General features: G+C 26.3%; 1 protein-coding gene across 3 annotated transcripts; it reads right to left on the bottom strand.

Moving 5' to 3' along the window:
* Positions 1-1,195: 1,195 nt before the first annotated feature.
* Positions 1,196-12,709, bottom strand: LOC113559788 (protein NDNF). 3 transcript variants are annotated; one of them, XM_026965561.1, is made up of 9 exons: positions 12,138-12,709; positions 9,050-9,219; positions 3,904-4,037; positions 3,549-3,807; positions 3,328-3,481; positions 2,360-2,581; positions 2,048-2,284; positions 1,658-1,953; positions 1,196-1,576 (listed from the first exon to the last, which is right to left on the bottom strand). In XM_026965561.1, exons 2-9 carry the CDS (start codon positions 9,214-9,216, stop codon positions 1,438-1,440), a joined length of 1,608 nt encoding a protein of 535 aa, XP_026821362.1. In that variant the 5' UTR covers positions 9,217-9,219; positions 12,138-12,709; the 3' UTR covers positions 1,196-1,437. The 3 variants fall into 3 exon arrangements, with proteins under 3 accessions (XP_026821362.1, XP_026821347.1, XP_026821354.1); XM_026965546.1 differs by lacking the exon at positions 12,138-12,709 and adding an exon at positions 11,326-11,665; XM_026965553.1 differs by lacking the exon at positions 12,138-12,709 and adding an exon at positions 9,334-10,322.
* Positions 12,710-22,043: the final 9,334 nt, after the last annotated feature.

Below are 22,043 nucleotides of genomic sequence, written 5' to 3'. Positions count from 1 at the left end.
TTTGTTCAACACTTAAAACTATTATTGAAAATATGTTTAACATTTCAAAATAATATATACTTTGTGTTTAAGATCTAAGATAATTATCATAATATTAATCGTAATTAATAATCTTAAATATGTTTAACGTAACTCTTACTTTTTTTGTATATTATTGTTAAATTTTTTTTTTATTATTTAATGGCATATAATTATTGCATATTTTAACTTTTCAAATGTATGTTTAAATTAATTTTATTCACGGTCATTGGCATCCTAGCTTCACTTGTGAATATGATATTTAATTAATTAAATGTTGGTAATTGCGTTAAATAATAATCATTATTATAATATTGGGTTTTGTAAGACAATAATTAAAAAAAATAATTGATTTATTATTTTTTATTTAAATAATATTTTATACTAACAAAAATGTACGTACAACAACTAAAATTCAATAGATATTTTTTATTAGTTAATTGTAAATATCTTCATAGAAAAAAAAAGTAAACTTCCACACAATATAATAAAATAATGAACACATTGTTAATAATGTGAGATGCGTACAGTTTATATTGTTAACAAAAGGTTATATAACGCATATGAGATGTATCTTATATAAACTCCATTGAAAATAAAGGTGAATCCGACGGTGTTATTATAACCAACCCTTGTAAAACTGAAAAAAAAATCTGGAACTCATTAAATTAACCGAAGGTTGTTCTCCACCACTCACCTCGGGTTCACTAACCCTTAATATAATATTATGTAATGTTCCTTATACAGCAACGTCAGCAACAGTTCCCCAAATTTAATGGACTCGAATTCCTTAAGCATAATTCTGACATGATTACCCTATCAGCATGGTACCTAATAATATGCTCTAAGGTAGGTACCTAGCTATCTTAATGTTTTATTTTTCCAACTCATCAACGCCTTATTGGTATGTTCTAATATGTATGTGTGTATATATACATATAAACACGAATATATATTATTATTATTATATATTATATCCTCCCTTAAACTACTAAATGTAATTTTATTTCAGTATTTTTGAAATGAATTGTACCTGTTTAATAACTTTTCTGTATGTATAAAAACTAGCTGTAGAGGTTCCGAAAACGCCAGATGTTTTTTTTTCTTAATGGGGCGTTCCACATTCCTTTTAGCTTTACATTGTTATTTTTTAACGTCACAGTACCACAATACCGAGTAAGTTCTTGGAAGTCAATTTTATTTTCAATAAATATAGATAATAAAAATTAATAGTAACAATAATAAAATCTACAAAATAGTTACGATATAAAGTATTTAAACGTAATAATACTATGAAGGATTACAATTTACAGGATGAAGAAGATAACGAAACGAATATGCCGATCGACAACATTTTTGTCAATAATGATGGATGAATAGCTTTTGTTGATTTTCAGCAAAAGTGTTGCAAATAGTCTTTTAGTTTAACCCACACGAGTTTGTGTCCAACCTTAGTAAATCGTACGATAATGTTCTTCCTCTTGGTTTAGTAACTGTAACTTGAATTGTGTAGGTTGTTAATGGTTTAAGCTTGAGTATCTTTTCTACTAAAACTATCCTGAGCTCGACAAAAATAAAATAAAATTAATATAAAAGAGTCCTACATACAAAATAAATAACTATAATACAATTTACGTACCCTTTTTCTCCAATGTAGCATCGAGTTTTCGTCCGATAATTATTAGATGTATCACTCCTCCTAATTTTGCCATAACGGACTTTGCACTGATCTGGCTTTACTGAAAAATCTAAACTTTCTAAGCTGTTACTATTCTCCTGTACGTACACGCAATATTTTAAATCAGTCAATGAGTTGGCTGATAACCAGCCGATCTTTACTGATTGGCAATCATCCGGTTCGACATATTGTTGGATACTTAGATCACTCGGCATGTCTGGCATTTGAATCATCGTTGGTCGTACGGTGGCCATTACCTATTTCAAAAACGACATAATTTTTACAATAGTATTTTAAGTAAGGTTATTAAATAATTATTATTATTGTAAAGAACCTATTCTACACACCAACCTCAATTGATCTGATGCGTTGAGTCTCGTCTACAGACACGGATTCCACTTTTAACACGTATCTTTCTCCAATCTTAGTGTTATTTAAGATAAATTTCTCGTAACCAAAAACTCTTTTATTTATTAATAACGTTTTTCGACAACGAATTTCAACGTATACCACCCCATCGCATGGCATGACGTACCAATATAATGTATTAGGAGGGCCATCTTTTTCCAACTGCCTATTATTTCCTACCTAAAATAATAACCGTAATAATTCGCACAAATAAGATAAAACGTGTTTCCCACAACAAGTAAACAGCCCACCAACCTTGTACCTGAAGGATGCTTTTCCATTTTGAGCCCTCAGGTTGATCATTCTGGGCTTTGCATCTTTTAATCCAATGGGTTTGGACTTTTGAAATTTGTATGTAGCGTTGGCATGATGTGTAGCTATATGAGGTCCATGCAATACAAATACAGTAAAATAGTACGTTTCATCATAAATTAAATTATTCAATGTATAGCTTGTGTTAAATCCCAGATGATGTATCTAAATTAAAACAGAGCATTTGTGATATAAATATAGGTATATGTGTTAAGATTGGTGTTTAATTATTTCAGATATTAGAGTAGATAGAAAAGTGAGTTAGAGCAAAAAATTAATTTGACTAATTTAAATAAATCAACATTTATTTTTTATTTTAGTAATTTACGGTCAAACCATAATTTTGATTAATATTAACAATCGTTCGAAATACTTATATAATATTTAATATAATACCTATCGGTAGTAAAATAAATACATATTCTAAATTCTAATTTCTATGAAATACGAAATTAATCGAGTTATACGTACATTATATGTTTTAATATTATATTAATTTAACGTTTTTTATTATTTTTTAGATTGCCTAACTGTAAAAATCTTAGTTATTACCATTGTGTCAAAATTAAATGATATTATAATTTACAAACTAACATAATATAATAGTGTGTATCACATATTAACTAAATAAACTATTATGTACATTTAATTTACAACATTTTAATCTGTGTATTCTAAGAGCGTTTGCCGTTTGCCATTATAAATAATAAAATAACTTTAAACTGAGTTCCCATAAAATAAATATTGTATTTGTATATAATTTAAAATTGTATCATAATGATCAATGAGATGATAATTAAATAATTAATGATTTTAATTTTAAATGATTCTTAAGCTATATATATATTGTAACTTATGTCAATAATTTAGGTAAGCGTTTTATTTTATAAGATAATCAACTTTTAATTTACCTCTAATCTATCGTCAATTCGTAAATCATCATCAGAATAAGAAAAATTTGTTTTTTGTTTTTCTTCCAAACGATGTTCAGCTTCGCAAATCGTCGTGTATATTTTTGATGAACTGACTACAAGGCTGTACTTCATTAAATGATGATCTATATGGCTATACATTAAATATATTAATTGTAGACAGTTTCATATGTGTATGGTATAAATTCATTTAAATCTACCTTAGATTCCATCTTAAATAAATTTTTTGACCACCTTTTTTGATCCTTATTCCATTTGGACGGTAGCCGAATTGCTTTTTTTGTGATTTTTGTTTTAGCCCAACGTAAAACATAACATTTGAATCGTCACCCGTTTCCGTTTGGGCTGATATGACGTAAAGACCTCTATTCGCTTTGCCGTGGTCATATGTCACAGGTATGGATACACCCGTGTATTCTATGAGTAACCTTCCTATATCACTCGACTTATTATTATTCCCTAGAGCATATTAAAATATGTGTAAATAATACAATAATAGTTACAAGAATCGACTTGATTAATTTCCAGCAGATGTTCCGCTCAATTAAAACTTACATAATATGACAACTGTTTGGTTAAATCGTGTTAAAGGTATAAACTTCAAGTCCCAGTTGAGCACGGAGTTGCATGACGGCGTGACGGTCACGGACAGATTTCGGTCGGAGTCTTGGGGTATCAAAATGTGAAACCTATTAAAAAAACACACCTTTATTTCAAATGCTATTTAACAACTGTATTGTAGCAAAAGACCACCCGTAACATCAAAGGGTTGTCGGTTATTATAATAAGTACGGTCGTAATTGATGATCGTTGGCAGTGACTTGGAATTCCGGTCTGAGATCGCACAAAAATAAACGTATTGTTCTGAGTACTAAACGGTAAGCATCAGTGGCATAGGTATAATGTCATTTAAATACGCTATTTCAATTTGGACCATATCGTGTTTGTTGTTTTATACTTAATTTATCTTAAAAAAAAGTAAAAATTTAATTTTAAATTGTTTCAACTACCTTATATTATATGAAAACTATTGTAATTGATTAACAATGTTGTTATTATTATTTTAACTTAAATAAATCATGACAATTATTTTGGAAACATATTTCTGTTATAGTTATTTTTATATACATGAGATGTATAAAATGTTCTTTTTGTTATAATGACAATAACATAATCAATCAAAAAAATTACGTATACCTAACTATAATACCTACAGATAGCAACAAAAAAAAATAATGAGGAACATTTGTATTACGCATGTGTAAGTATACGATTTGCATGTTAAACCTAAAAAGAAAAAAATGAGCTGGACAGGTGAAAGCGTGAGAGTGATGAGAGGATGCGAAAAATTGTCGTGAAAAATATCTTTCTAATTATAATGTTAGCTCGACGAGCGTGTACACTACTACACATATGTGCAACGTAGGTACATTATTATGCGCAAACGCATTATAAGCATTTAGATTCCACTCGGATACGGAATTCTGAGTGTCTAGACTATGGTTTTTTTCTTCTTCTTCTTCTTTTTTTTTTTATCTGGGCCAAGGCTAATTTTGGCTATATCTAATATATATCCACATTCGCGTGTATAAAATAATGCGGACATTGTACGAAATCACGAGGAAGTATATAATTGCATTGTTGTTATCGTAAATGTCGATGTTAAAGGTCAAACCGCTGCAGAGTGCAAGTAGTTACGTAGTTTGTCAATGCTACTTGCGAGCACAACGGCTTCGGATTGTTATAGCAGTTCTATTATTTATTTTTTTCGTTATTTTTCTTTCCTTCTTTCTTTTTTATAATATTTAAACGACGTCATATTATTATTATTATTATTATGCGTGTGGTATCCGGTTCGCGTTATCAATGCACCACCTGTGCAAAATTTCTGATCAATGCGCATAACCGGTTGCGGTACCGGTAGTATACGTATAATTCGGTGCACCGGGCCCACACCACTACTTTGCCAACAGACATTAAATTCGGCAATTCTAAATAAAAAAAATTATAAAAATAAAGAAGAATTACCGTTGTTTGCATAAAGTATTATAATATTTGTTTCTATTATACAGACTTTTGACTCTCACGTGTTCGTGTTTCGTATTGAAAAAATAACAGAAACTCTTCATATTATATTATTAAGATTTATTATAAGAAACTATTGTTGAGGACATTGACGTCTGGGACCGATCGGTGATTGTATTTTCAGCTAAACTCTTTAAACAGTTTTCGATAATTTTATCGTTAAACGTTTAAAGTAGTATTTAATAATGGTGATTATATATTTTTTTCTAAATAATTATATGTAAGAATTATAGTCTAAACATTTCAAAATATAACATATTTTATAGCGTTTTAACTTTTAACCATGCACATAATTGAAATATAGAACCTATTTAAATATATTTATTTTCAGAAGAGAAAAATACACGTTAATACTGATAGGTGTTTAACTGTGTATTTTAAAGTAAGATAAAATAGTATGTTATGATTAATTTCTCTATGTTAACAATATCTTACAATTGAGAAATTCATTTTATAGGGATATAATACAATAATGCGGGTACATAGTACCTACTCTATATTATTTGATATTTAAACTTAAATGTAATTATTATACTACCCAAAATTGTTTTATTTAAATAAGTTTAAAGTTGAAGTTTTTATATTTAGAATGTTTTTAAATATTTTAATTATTGTTGAATTATTATTTAAACATCAACATCTGGCTATATAGACTGCAAAAAATCCCTGTAGAGAATAGCATACGTATAAACTGATCGACTTGGTTATCGCATATATTGTTATTAATTGTAACATGTGAACAATATTGGCCACAAATACTATGTTATTTTTTATAATAATTATAGTATGTCTAACGGGCATTTTTTTTTTTAAATAGTGAAAAAAATTCACTTGACAAGAAATTTATTTATTTATGGCGGTCGGCTACCTATAGAGTTGTAGACCATGATTTTCAAGGTTAAATTATTTTTTTATGCATTTCATATTTAAAAATACTCTCATTGTGATTTATAAATTATTAAACTTTGAAAAAATATACAATTTTAAGACTAGTGCGCATTATTAAAACAATAAAATATTTGCATTGTCACTGCATTACGTATTTATTTAATATAGTTCAACAATAAAATATAAATTTATATCATCTTTCAAATATTGTAAAAATTAATTTATTATTCTATTATTGTTACGTGATTTCAGGGATTATAATAAACAACTGATAACTCGGTTCGAAAATATAATACATCAAAAACTAAACACTATTTTTTGTAGAGTCTAACTTAAAATTGAAATGATATCACCTGCATAAAATACCTTAAAAATTATTGAAATTAATACTATATATTTCTTCAGTTATTTTGATAACAATAAATCATATCATGTAGATTTATTTTCAAATTCCATAGCTTTGAAAAACTAAACAAAGTGAAATTAAAAAAAAAAAAATAGTAATTTTATCATCATCAGTAGAAAATAGTTAATGTATTGAATACTTAATTACATTAAACATAGTATATACGAATATGTATAATATAATTATTTATTAATTTTGTGTGAAATTAATATATATTTCTTAAAAAATTTCTAATTGAAAATAAGTTTAATATTGTGTTTGGGTATTATAAAATATAAGCATTTAAAAATATTGTAATATGATAATACATTTTAATCAAATAATTTATGTAAATCTATCTTCCATAGTCTAGATCGAATAAATGCATTTACCTACTAACTGCACACTATGTGGTAATAAATATATATATATGTAAAAAATCTATTTTTTTTTAAATAAAATTAATTTATGATAAAAGCTGGATAGTCCAATTAGGTGTAGGTAGATGTTGCATAATTTAAACTAGGTACCCAAAACGATAAAGCGATCTTATTGGCGTAACCACACATGTTATTATATTCCCGTTTCCGAATAGCCTCACTTTAAACTTCAACAATAATTTATAGATGAAACAATTCATGGAACTATTTATGCATATTACGTAGTACCGTAATTCAACCTATTATATATTTATTATTTATAATTTTATATATTATATTATATATATATTTATAAGGTCTTTTCGTGATTCAGTTATAATATTTTTACATTTTTTTTTTCATCGATAATTGATTAATACTTATTATTAAATAGCTTTACGTGTGTCCACTGTAGTTATTAACATTATTTTAACTTTTAGTACACGCATTTTGAAAAAGTGGATTTATTTAAAACTAGGCACAAAAAAATCAAAAATACAAACATAAGAGCAGACAATTATAGATAGAGAAAAATATTTTCTGAAGCTATATAATTATAAAAACAAATTTTCTCGTGTATATATAGTCATGCCATTTTATATCTGTGTATAAGACATGTAATATAATATATTTATACAAGTATAATTTATACATCATATATTTGTATATTTATCTACTTTTATTCTAAATTGATCATGTAAATAAATTGCTTTCATATCACTCAAGATGTGTGAATTATTATTTGGTTATTCAAGTTGTTTGGTAATATTTGAAAATAAAATATCTGATGTTTTTATCATGAATATACATTTGATATTAAGTTACAAATATATAATTATTTTAAAGGACTTACCTCCCAAGAAGAAATAATGAAGGGATAAAACACAATTATGTGACAATATGGAATACAAGTAATTATAAAAATTGTCTATTTATTATGCAATCGGAAAATAATAAAAGAAAAGAAAAAAGAATCATACATTAAATTTGTGAAGTTTTTCAAGTTATACAATATCGTAAATTCATAATGAAAATTATATACGAATTTAAAATATTTGTTTTTTATCCATTAAATGTTCTTATTATTTTGTTTACTCTGATTCTAATATTATATCGTATACCTTTATACTGAAATAATAAATTTTAAACTAAATATATCTTAAATAATAATTGTATTCTAGGTCTCTGCTCTGGCTGCATTCTAATATAATAATTATTTTTCAAAAATATAGATAAAAAAATAAATGTACTAACGGAATATTGGTACAAACGTGATTAGAGTGGGAGATCCTACTATATTAATCGAATTATTTTTATGTTTAATTCTTTAATATTTTAATCTTCATGATTTTATCGTTAGGTATTTATTAATCTAAATTATTAAGTAAGCCAATTAAAATTTAAAAATTATTTACAAAAACGTACACTTATTAAATAAATGATACGTTTTAATATTTATTCTAAATAATGTATTTCATTAATATAAAAAAAAAATCAATATTTAGACTGGTGATTAATCAAAAAAAAGGAAAATTGTAAAAATTATTGAATCACTTCATGTTATATAAATTTATAATAATAAACAAGATATTAAACGTTTTATAATATTATCAAACTTGGTTATTATTCAATAATAATAAGAATAATTCACACATGATAAAGAAATTATTTGTGAACTTTTTATATTAATTATTCTGTGTTGATAATTTAATTACAATACGTGTATTATATTTTAATACACATTACGGTCTTATGATTAAATGTTAACAAATTAAGTATGGATATAATAAAATACTATTTATTATTAGATATAATACTATATAATACTATTTTATAAATTATTATAAATGTAGATATTTAATGTTTACTAAATAGTATAAGTAAAAAAGTTGTAAAAAATAAATAAATAAACAAAAACGCTTACTTTGTTCGAGATTTGGTTACTGGCACAATGTGATCGAAATCATGAGGTATAACAAGCATTGATTTCGTTATAGGTCCATCGCGTGTTAAATTAGCCTCCAGCGGTTTGAAGGCGATCACCGTTAACAACTCGGCCATTAATACCGCCAACCATAACCGCACTAGCATCGCCTAAATATCACAAAAAACAAGCATTAAAAAAAAAGAATCAAAATACACATGTATTGAAATGTAACAAAAACGATGAACAGCTTTTCATATTAACATATATATATATATATTTACCTCTTATTCAGTACTTAGTCATCCCTCTTAACGGATTATGTGTAGTGGGAGTGTAGAGGAGGTTTCTTTTTACGAAAGAAGAACAATGCACCTCTCGTGGGGTATTTTTCCATAGGCGAGGAGCGAAACGAGCAGTGGACGGGAGATCTAGATATTACGGGTTCGAATTTCAACTGGTCGCTAATTTTACACGAAGAGAACACGTAAAATGAAAGAAAAAACAGACAAAGACGACACGAACAAGTTTATTTACATAAAAAACATAAAAAAATAATAATAAAGAAAAAACAGTATTGGAAAAAACAGAACCTGGAAGTTAGAAAGGGAAGCCACTGTTTCGAAAAAAAAATGTACTAGTCAATAATGGCATACACATACCACACACACGTACATGCACTCACATGTATATACACACACGCTCGTGCACGAGCACACACACGTGTAAGTCTACACCGGGAGATTTAGTTCCCGTTTTTTTAGGTAGATTTTTTTGTGATGTGATATTTTGCAATTCTGACAAAATCAGTAAATACACGATAAAATCGCAGCATGAAACCCTTCTCATGAGTGAATATTGCCGAATTTGCATCATTTTGATTATAACATTTGCGTACTATGTAGTTATATGATTTTTTTTTATATATCCCAAGTATAGTGATCTTTTTATTCTTTTGTGAAATAAATTAATGGATATCAAGTGACAAAAAACACAAACATTTTTGTTCTAAACATTTAAAGAATTACATAAATTTCTCAAGTTTTAATGTTAAAATTATCTACAACGGACAAGGCAGTTTTTTACAAACATTAAAAATAGCAATAATAAAAACGCCTATAGGTGTAAGTCTCCGGTTTTTTTTAATCTATACAGGTACTCATCATAATTATGCTATTGGCTACAAATTATTACTTTAATCGTTTATAATATGTAACATAATATTATTCAACCAATTTGTTTATGTCACTTGAGACTTGAGCTATAGAATTAATTGATTGTAATAAATGTACATAATATAACTTTGTTATAAAAACGTACCTATATTTTTATAAATAACAAAAAATATATGCCTGATGCAACTATGGTACGACTGAAGAAAACAGCTTATAAAGTATTATTAGTATAACATGATCGAATGAAATATCTAAAGGAATTACACGACGTGGGATTAGGCTGAAGAATTGAAAAAAAATTTTACCACGGAATCTACAACAATGGTTGAAAGAGGGTTGTTTTGATTCACCTTTTTAAAAGGATATAAATGATATATATATATAGCCATAGGTATATTTATTGTGTGTCAGTTAAATAATACAATATAACATTTTTGTGCTATCACCAAAACCAAATATTATAAAGAATTTATTTTAATTTATTTACGGCAGTTAAAAAATGACTATTTTAGCAGCTATGAATATGAAATATAAATTTTTACATTACTGAAACTCAAGAAATTACACTTTGATTTTAATATATATATAAAGTATATTTTAAAACTTTAAACATCGTTTGGGAGACAATACAAATTAAATACGTCGTCCCGTGCTCACCGTCATCTTATTTTTTATTATATGAACAATTGTGAATTGTAGTGACACGGAGCCAATTACTCATTTCATCGGACAGCGGAAAATCTATTTTTAGTGTATGGTATTAAAAAAAAAAAAAACAAAAAAAAATAAGAAAAACAATGCATCGAATAGGGCACGCGTAATGCAATAAGACTGGAGGACCAGATAAGAAAACACACGTGTATCTTAATCTAAATGCGTCGTCTCATCCCCTCGCGGAATTCGTCGCCGAATATTTTGGAGCTTTGCCTAAACAAGCGATGACTCGATGGGGTGACGTGCACTGATTGGTTATTGTATAACGATCTAACAGCGTGCAAGGAAAAAAAAATCCGTAGTCGACGAGAGCACAACGCATAATATTATGACATATTATACATTAAAAAAATTATTAATATACAACAATTTACTTGGTGTACTTACTCGGTTTTGTTGAATTTTACGTCGTAGGAAACAGTCACCATTAATGTTATTGATTCGAAACGGTTTTAATTATTATGTTCGATTAAATAATGATTTCGTAGAATGCACGGTTATTTTTTTATTTATTAAAAATGTATATATTTAAATATAAATATTAATGACACAATTACAAATTAAATATAAATAATAAATAGTTCGACGGAATTATAACAATACTTTTACGACAGCGTTCAAGTAGCAGCTACCGGCGCTGGTGCGACGGAACCGAGCCCTTATAAAATCCAAACTGGAGTCTGGACTGTCGCATATGCTCTCCTCTACTCCTGTTTAGAGACAATCCACCATATGCCCACCCCCCAAACCGCCTATCACGCATGCGCCATGTTGCTTTATTTTTTTCTCATACCTTTTTATATTATTATTATTATTATTATTATTATTATTATTATTATTCCTTCTCATTTCTTTTTCCTATTATTTTTTCATCGCCGTATTTTTTTCCGTTGCTATTATTATTACTGCATTATCGTGAAAGGAAAACTGTGCGCTATTCTTTAGTGTCAGGGTAAATATTCCTTGACCCCTGGAGGCTATAAATGCGGTGCGTACCTATATGATAATTCAATTTGTCTCTTCGACTTGTGCACACGGAATGCAGACCGAGTGCTTTACCGGCCTTTTGTTGTTAGACATGCATATACACATTCAAACACACACATACACACACAAAACACACACTCGCAAATCGCACGCGCGCACGCACAATAATAATAATATATATAAGATTTTTTTTTTTTTTTTGTAGAACTCACGATATTGGTGCAGAATCCGCAATGAGTAACGTGTGTGGCGCCTGAGTAGCATGGGAATTTATCTCTCTTTGCCACTCTCTCACACTCACTCTCTCCTTCTCCCCCCCCCCTCTCTCTCTCTCTCTCTTATTAATTCCCGTGTACCCCTTCCGCCCTCGTCATCGTGATAGGCATTGCCGTCATTGACGTGACCACCACACTATACGCTCGAGTCCAACAGCTGAAGATTTTTAATCAACGTGCTGCTGAAACTTTACCTAAACACGTATACGGTAACCAAGAAACCGCAGAATTAACTCGTATGTAAATAAATCACGATTAAATCGGCACTGTAACTGACGAGTTGCACAGTATGAATATTGTTGTTCTATCGCTATATTCAAACGGGTTATAGTTAAACGCGGCTTAACGTGGATTTCTTACATTACCTTTATTAATAGATGTCAATAGATCAAGCCGTTTAATTAAGAACTATTTCGCACGATTTATTCATATTAAAATATATTTTATAAATTTTATGCACTTGTGGATAATAATTATTATTAGCGCATGTTAACTCTGTTTACGCAATATCTCAGCCATGATCCGCACGGTAGTGATAGACGTCCGATACTAAATGCGTATAAACGGTTTTGATGATGACTTTCGACAGAAGGAAATACTCGTGTTAGTGTAGGACCTATACTGTAAGTATATTGGCAAACGGCCGGCCACTGCCACTACCGCCGAATCAAATCCGGTCCACGAAATTTGAACAAACTGGTTCGCAATAATATATAGTAACCCATATTGATTTCAAATATTGACAAAATAATAATGGTGTATTATTTTGTAAATATATACTAGTATAATTGAAAAAGTCGACCTAACCTAATCATTCAGCGACGGATTTTGTATCGATAATATTCTAACAACTCAGCGTATAATGCCCATAATTTTATGCAAAATGTTTAATGTACACCATATAGGTAGGTACAGTAATATCCTTCAGTGAAGGGGTCAATAACCTTACAGCAAATAAATATTATGAACTACAGCTGTATACAATTTTCGATGCCTAATAAAATACACTTGCAATAAAAATTGTTAAAAAAAAAAAACTAAAATTATAATAAAGTACAGTAGTGCACTAAAAATCATAATATGAACTAAAAGAGTAACACAAAATACTTATATTCAAATATATATTATACAATATAATACAGGTATTTTAATAATTGGAAAATTATAGTTACCCTCTACATTCAGCAATAAACTTTTATAATGAAAAAAACCTGTATTTTTCTTAATGGATATGGGAGTTTTTTGACGTTGTAGATTTTTAAATTTTTTTTTATTTTAAGACCATATTTATAAATTTCTAAGATTTTTTTGTACTATTTTAAGATTGTTTTTTAGACATATTTAAGTCTACTTTTCAAATGAGAGCACTCATTACTGAAAATTATCTAGTAAAATATTTAGAAAAAATGTTATGAATTTAATTTAAAATTCGAAAGAAGTTATTCAGTTATTAAAATATTTATACTAAGTATACAATAAATCCATAATAATTGATCTTGTAGATAAATTAATATGAAGATTTTAGTAATTAATAACGATTAATCTTGTTAAGTAAAATTTCAAGAATTTGAAAATATGGTTATTAAGTTAATTTAAGTATTCCTAAAAATTGTTTATTGACGAATGGGTATTAAAATATTATGAACAAATATCTTTGAACTATGTGTATGATAAATTGGAGATAGTATAAGTTGTGTTTGAATAAAAAGTATTTATAACATACCTAATGTTTGCCATAATAACAAATATATATATATATATATATATATTATACAATAAGTAAAATCATAATAATTATGATGTCAGTTGCGTCCCCTGCTATTAATTGCGTTCATACGCAAATTGCGTTGTACTGAAAATCCTTTGTTGAAATAAATTTTAAGAATATAGCTCAAAATGTGTTAATAATCGAGCATTAAATTCCATTTTATTAATAAAGTTGTTTATTTGTCGATTGCGATTCTATTAAATGCTCGTAGGTATATCAAAATTAACGTAATGAATAGAAAAAAATAAAAAACCTAAAATTTATTAGCGGCTACAAATTTAGATTTCATAATTTAAAATTAAAATTAAACTAAACGTCGTAGTAATAATATTCACTATATTATAATAGAGATATTTTATTGATAAAAAAAATATTCATAATTTACATATATCAAACAATTAACCAGAATGCAATTTATATATATTTAAAATAATACCCGGGACACAATTTATGTTAAAAGTGAATTTCGTGATGCAACTTACTCCAGTAATGACCTTACTTTACATATTATTACAACAATTTGTAATCAAATGTATAAATTAATTTTGTAATTAAAATATTTACTTTCACGTATTGTATTTTTTTTTTCTTATTTTTGAAATCTTATACTAGAAAAGTTGTTCTTAGTTTGAATTTTTTTGTGCAGACAAATACGTTTGCTTTTTTTGTGCAGACAAATACATTTGCTTTCATTAATTTTTTTTAGAAAACCTTTTGTAAGCATGCAGCCGTATAGTTGGCAGATAAAAATTACATAATTTGAATCAGACAGATAAATTAATAATTATTTATATAAGTAACATATTAATTTTTACTTCCCATATTACAAACAATTCAGCACTTGCAGATCTTATATTTTAGTATATTATTCAATCAATCGTTTAAATAATTACAAAAAAAAAAATTAACCATTCAATTTAATTCATAATAATAATAATTTTAAAATACTGTTAAATTTAAAAAATCATAATTTTTATATTTTTAACACTATGTATGTAATGAATTGTTACACATACCGACATGCAGTTATGTATTACCTATTTGTAATACAAATTATTGTATTACGTTAATTAGTTATTAAGTATTAAGAATTCTAAACTATTAGTATATAATATCTTTATAAAATAAAATCTCGTTTATAAATATAATAATAATTATTATTATTTTACTTGAAGTAAATTAAAGTTTTGATAATAAATTATCTTACACAATTATAACAACTAACACAATCGAAATATTGTTTCAGATATTAGTTGAATAATATTAAAATATAAGATTAACGATGAAAGAATTCATAAGAATTTAGAAAATTAAATATATTATTATACATTAAACATATTGACGAACGAAAATTGATCGGTAAAATATTTGCTTAACTAACAAAAATTATGATGATATTATAGAATATCATTAATAATACAATGTCAAATTTCAACAGATCGATAGTCATGTGAAACAATAAGATATTACGAAATATAACGATGAACTATCTTGCACATATTATTGTCAAAGAATAATACATAAACAATACATTTTTAATCTGAACCATATTTAATTGAATAAAAACAATTAAATTTTATAATCAAAATTGTAAATTATAATAACAGTATAACACATGATAATTTATTTTTACAGTGAAGAAATTACTATAACTAACCTAAAAAGTAAATGTAGTAGAAAAAAGTTATATTTAATTATGCCTAGTGAGATTTTTAAACCTAGTTAAGAACTTAGCTTTTTCCAATTACTGGACAGTTTTAATTTAAACAAAATATGTTATTCAGTTTTATTGTAATAATTAGTCATAGTAATCGGCAATGAAATATAAATGGAAATCAAATATTAATCCAATATAATATTTACGTAATATAACTTATCTAATTATATATTTTATATACTATAGAAACGTTTTAACTTTATAGTATAATTTATATGTTTAATATGATTAATATTATTATGCAATTATAGATATCTAAACAAATTTTAATTTATAATAAGAATAATAAAACTTTAAAATCATCTGAAACTGAATAGTATATTTTTTGTTAAGCTATAATCAGTAAATTCATTGATCATAAAAACGCAATAATGAATTGTAAAATACACAGAAAAAATAAACCATTTCCGCGTGAAATTTAAGAAATCTACAACGTCGTATTTTTCTATTACACTACGTTTATCGATGAAAACATTTTTTTTTATATACACAGATTGATTACTATGTAATATCAGATGTAGAGACTGATTTTACGTATAAGAAAATAACAAGAATGTATATTATAGTGAATACTCACATTGTGGGACAGAAGAACAATTATTCTGCGTTTAAGCAAAATAGTAATAGACTTTCTATTTTAAAAAATTTTCGAAAACATTTCTTTTGGGAGTTTATAGGTAATATAAACAAATTTGGACAGTTATTCTTACAAAAAAAAAAGATTACAATAACAAAAACCGTACATTGGTCTACATAGACATGTGGATCTAGTAAGCCAAATACGATGAACCGGTTTACTCATAATGTCTGGGGTGCATGTATTCCAATACTACATTTTGGAAGACCAGCCATACTAGCAAAAAAAGAAAAAACCATAAATAAATAAGTAAAATAAAAGAATATGGAAAACCCGCAGAAACTCGCGTGTACTGTATATTTCAAATAAAAAACTAGTTATATTGTGAACCCAATAGCTTCAGGAAGTTAGTGCACTCAATATATTTTTATTATAGTGTGATTATCATAGAACCGGCTGTCCATCCAATCACCCTTACTCTGTCTCTCTCGTTCACTTTGGTATCCTCCTTTTTGGTTAACTATCTCTCTGCGCGGAGCCGCACAATCTAATAAAACTTAATGCGAATTCTATACACTAATTATACGTCCGTTTAACCCGTCTTCAGATCGATAGAGCCCTTAGGTTACATAAGATCAAGACCTTGGTGCTCGGGTAATATGGAAGAGCGCGCAAAAGAGAGAATGTAAAAAACGAACCCAATAATAATAAATTGGGTGTTATTCAAATTCACTACTCGCAATAGGTGTTTTATTCATTGATCATTATAAGTAGCGGCAAATCGGGTCTAATTATATTGATCACGGCCGTTATAACATAGTGCCCTCTAGTCTTCCAGAGTTGAAAAACAAGGCATATTATTGTGTTAGGTACCTACTGGCGTTATGATAAAATGATTTGAAACATTTAAGATACTATAATCAAGACTGAAGATCCATTACGGTTCTTCAGCATTAATCGATTGAAATAATAGTCGTTAATTGCGTCATATTTTATTGTTTTGAAAATGCCTATGGACTTTCTTAAAAGTTGCATAGGTGGTTATAAATTATAATAGTAAGTATATTAATATAATATAATATCATTTGCAGCTTTAAAATCGCAATAAATAGGGTAAGGTTATAAAATATAAATAATAAAAACTATTTATTAATAATTTTCATGTATATTAAAAATGTATTTATAAATAAAAAGATACTTAAAACAATAAAATTAACTAAAATTTTTAAAGCAATGAACCTTATATTCGCATTGTTAATTAAAAAAAAAAAAAAAAAAATTTAAATTATTTAAATTGCTGTAGTTTTATTCGAATTATTTTTGTCTATGGCTTGTATTATAAAATATGAGATAAACAATAAACCATTAAATAATAATGAAAACAAACTATTTTAAGTAGGTAACGCTCTTTGATAATAATAATAAAAAAAAACAAGTGCGTTACATCTTTTCACAGTTTTTAATTTCGGTTTTCTTAAAAATGCAATTGACTCGAAGAAATAAAATAAAATATTTAGGTAGTCGATAGGTTTACTAAGTACAGACTGTTGCTTATATTCTACTTATTCTTATATGAGTACTTTTTGTTATCCACCTCGGAATAGGATGATGGCAAAGTGTATTATTCAATTTTCAAACATCTTGTGATGATAAAATCACTGTATTTGAAAAACAATTTTAAGTTAAGCTTAGTTTACACTTATTTAATATTAAATTTCATAAAACTAAAAATATAATGTAATTGTTTACTACAGATTTTTAGTTTGGTTTAATTCAAGATGTGTTAAAGTATAATGAGCATATTTTATCAGATAAAAAAAAAATTATGTCTATTACATAAATATTTGAATTTTGAAAACAACTTAAAAAAATATGTAAGAAAAATATTACTAATATACTCTAGACTCTTGAGTATATTAGTAATATTTTAATATTTTTTTTTAAATCTAGACTCTTGAGTATATTAGTAATATTTTAATATTTTTTTTTAAATCTAGAATCTAGATTTTATAGAGTATACTATTTCTAATTCACGGAGGCAATGCAAAACAGTTCCCGCGACGTCGTAGGTTCAAAAGGAAAAAAAAAGGTAACTATTTTTAGGCACATCATGTATAATATTATTTAATATGATAATAAAAATATAATACGAATATTATAAAATAAAATCAGAATTTAAATTACTGCAGATTATAATTTTACAATTATATTATGTATAATAATGGATGCACTAGACCACTATGTACATAACTTATCTTTTTGTGAGATGAATTAAATTTGTTTATACTATTGCAAGGATAAGCAGTAATAACCTTGATAGACAAATTATATATCCGTGTATAAAAGATATCTATGAATTCAAATTTTGTAATAATTTTTACAGACATTTTAAATTATAATTTATAAAAAAAATAAAATAACTTACATTTTGATAATATAATACATTTATAAAGTTTTTAAAATTATAAATAGCCTATATTCAAAAAAAAAAAAAATACATATACTTGGGGTGGTTTACTATGACGTAAATTATATTTTTATGTAATCTTTACCTACCTACTTTAAAAAAAATAATGTTAGCGAAGTTGGGATCGATGGAGGGGCCAATGCACAACAATGTATGTCTTTGAAGATCTGTGCGATAGCAAATCCAGTACTCGTGACCGGCATAGTTGTACTTCATTATACATAAATTTAATATTATCCTTATGGTATCATGGCGAAGTGTATAAAAAAAATCTACATTTAATGAAAATAAAAAGCTCTTTTGTCCCCAAACTTGTTAGAGCTATGATGTAATATGCTCATATCAACATTTAGTGTCTTATGTGAATTGTGCAAATATAAGTTTTTATTTATGTAATAATGGTAATAATGGATATGTAAATATTTATTATTATTGGTTCATCTCTATATTTTTATTTTTCGGAAAAAATATAATAACAATATTAAATATATGTATTATATAGTGACATTAATATATTTTTTTAAAAGTTGTAATAATCATATATTTGTATTATGCATTATCCTTTAAAGACAATTCAAACAGTCGTGTGAAAATTATTAAGAAAATCGGGGTTGTATGATTCATATGATAATGTTGTGAGAAAAAAAGTTAGAAGATTATTTAAAATATGAGGAAAAAGTATTGAAAACCAGTTTCGGTTAACTTCAATTCTTATATTTTTTTCCTGAGAAAATATTTTATAATAAAACGGTAAATTAATAGTGTGCTGTGAATGTCAATTTATGATATAAATTCTTTTAATAAATACGAAAAGTATTATATAGGTGACCAACAAATATTATCAAATAAAACAGCAGTTAATGTATTGTTTAGATAATTTTTTTATATGTAGATATAATTAAAGCACACTGAATATATTTATTTGATACGTTTATAATTATTATTTAAAGTCAAAATAATGTATTTAGATGATAACAAGGAACATAAGACGTAATAAATATTTTTTGTAATTTGACTGAATAAAATATTAACAATTTTTATTGTTATTACCTAATCTTAAATTATATACAGGCAAGGTTTTACAACACTTATATTACACTAATATCTTATTTCTATATAAAGCACGAAGAAACTGTAATTAATAAATATCATATAAATGAGAACAAACAAGTTAGGTACATAAATAAACTATTTTGCTTTAACGAATCATAGTAATTTTAATATGATCAAATTATTTATTGCAGACTGCAGTATAAATTTTTTAGCAGTATGTATAGTAAGTAAGTATTTAATAGTATGTTACAATGATATTAAGTTCCATAAATTAATACTAATAATATAAAAATGTAATCGTGTTAAAATAGTTGATTTTATATAAATTATTATACTTCCCATAATTATTTTATAAAAGTACACGTGGTTACTTATTAACTATAAAAACTATTTTAAACGGATGACTTAAAAGTTAATGTAATTATTTAATAAAATAAATCGTTAATAACCAATTTTATTTAATTGCCTAGAACTGTATTGAATAATATGTTTATTTATGGTGTAATAAAATTGTTATGAGTTTATGATTGTAGCTAAAAATATGATAATTGTAATGGATTCCTTAATATAAATTATAAAATTCAGGAACGGTATTATTTAAATAGTTATGATTAATTATAACTTTGATGTGTAACAATTTTAAGAAAAAACTATAGAACTTTAGCTATTTCAGAAGCATTAGTGATATGTTTTTGATCAAAAAAGCAACAAATACATCGCAGTTTATAGTAAAAGTAATAATATACTAAAATTAATATTCAATAATGAAATCTGACTACCATTTCATACAAATATCAGCATCTTACTCGTAAAGTGTTTTTGACCTGGCGAGTTCAGTTAAAATACGACAATCGACAAGTATAGCTAACAATTATTCATCAACAGGATACAGCAGTTACCAATTGTTTTTTTACGATTAAAAATATCATTTAGATAAAAATATTAATTATCTATAAATTTGGCAAGACAATTTTGTTAAATATTGACCGTAGTAACGAATATTTATGGTTACAGAAATTGACTTAAGAAGGTTATTTAACAATACTCTTTTAGTATTTAAAAATGTCTACATTTCTAGTACATAAAAAAAAAAAATAGTAATCCACAGTTGTATATCTAATTTTCTATTATTATCTAAAAACAATAAAATTGGTCGAGAGTAGCTATAACTATTATGCGTATTATTTGAAAAACAAAATAACATACGAGACCTACCCAACTCAATATTTTGATGAGGCAGCCTAACAAGAATATTAAAACTAACCGTTTTCAAACGTCTCATAACTAGTAGATACCGATCGCCTATACCATACAAAATATAACCCGTTAAATATTATATTTTACACGAGAATCTATTAGATGTTTTTTTATTATTATTATTATTAATGTGGTCTCTGCAGTAAGACTTGCTCAACCCAACCCTGTGCAACCTAAATAATCATGGAAATTTCATTGTAATATGTTTATGAATTATGATAACTATTCGGTGTACTGGTTATGGTTTCTAGGAAGCATCAGCATCACGGGTCGTCCTATTGTTCTCCCTATTGTGCGAATACATCAGAATTCAGAAGTGATTTATGTCATTCGGTGATACGGTTCACCAGACATTATGTTTACTCATTTGGTGCGTACGTAATAATTTTCTCTCTTTAAAAAAAAAAATCATCCTGGAATCAACTGAGACAAAAACTTGAGACAATATTGGTTAGAGTACCATAACATTTTTTATTTTATGCTTCAAGTTCTATGGATAATATGGAATGTATAAATTCACATGTGAATTATGTGATAAAATATGATGATATGCAAATTATTTTATACAACAACGCCAAATTGATTTCATAAAAAACTAAGTATTAGTATTGAACAGTTTTTAATGTTTTTATATAGCTTAAGAATACACGCTTAATCAATAGTAACGTATTATCATTAAAATAATAATTAGGTAGTCTTATTAGTTATAACTTATAATTTATAACAGTCAATAACAATTTTTTAATTAAATTTCTTATAAATATCTTTTTTGCAATTTAAAAAAATGTATTACATTTGATTTGATAAAATATAAATATAAATAGAAAATATTTTAAAGCAGTGAGACTGATCTCTTTCGTCTGCTAGCATTCTGCAATAGGTCTATAGGCCAGTAAATACAATTTGTTTTTCAGTTCAACTGATATAAAATGTATAATATTGAAGTGTGAAAAAAATTTATGTACCCTGTTATTAAATTAGAAGAACGTATGTGGGAGAAGTAT

This window comes from Rhopalosiphum maidis, chromosome 1 (assembly GCF_003676215.2).
Source record: "Rhopalosiphum maidis isolate BTI-1 chromosome 1, ASM367621v3, whole genome shotgun sequence".
NCBI lineage: Eukaryota > Metazoa > Arthropoda > Insecta > Hemiptera > Aphididae > Rhopalosiphum > Rhopalosiphum maidis.
Note: the sequence above shows the minus strand (reverse complement) of the source record. Positions and strands in the feature narration are given on the sequence as shown.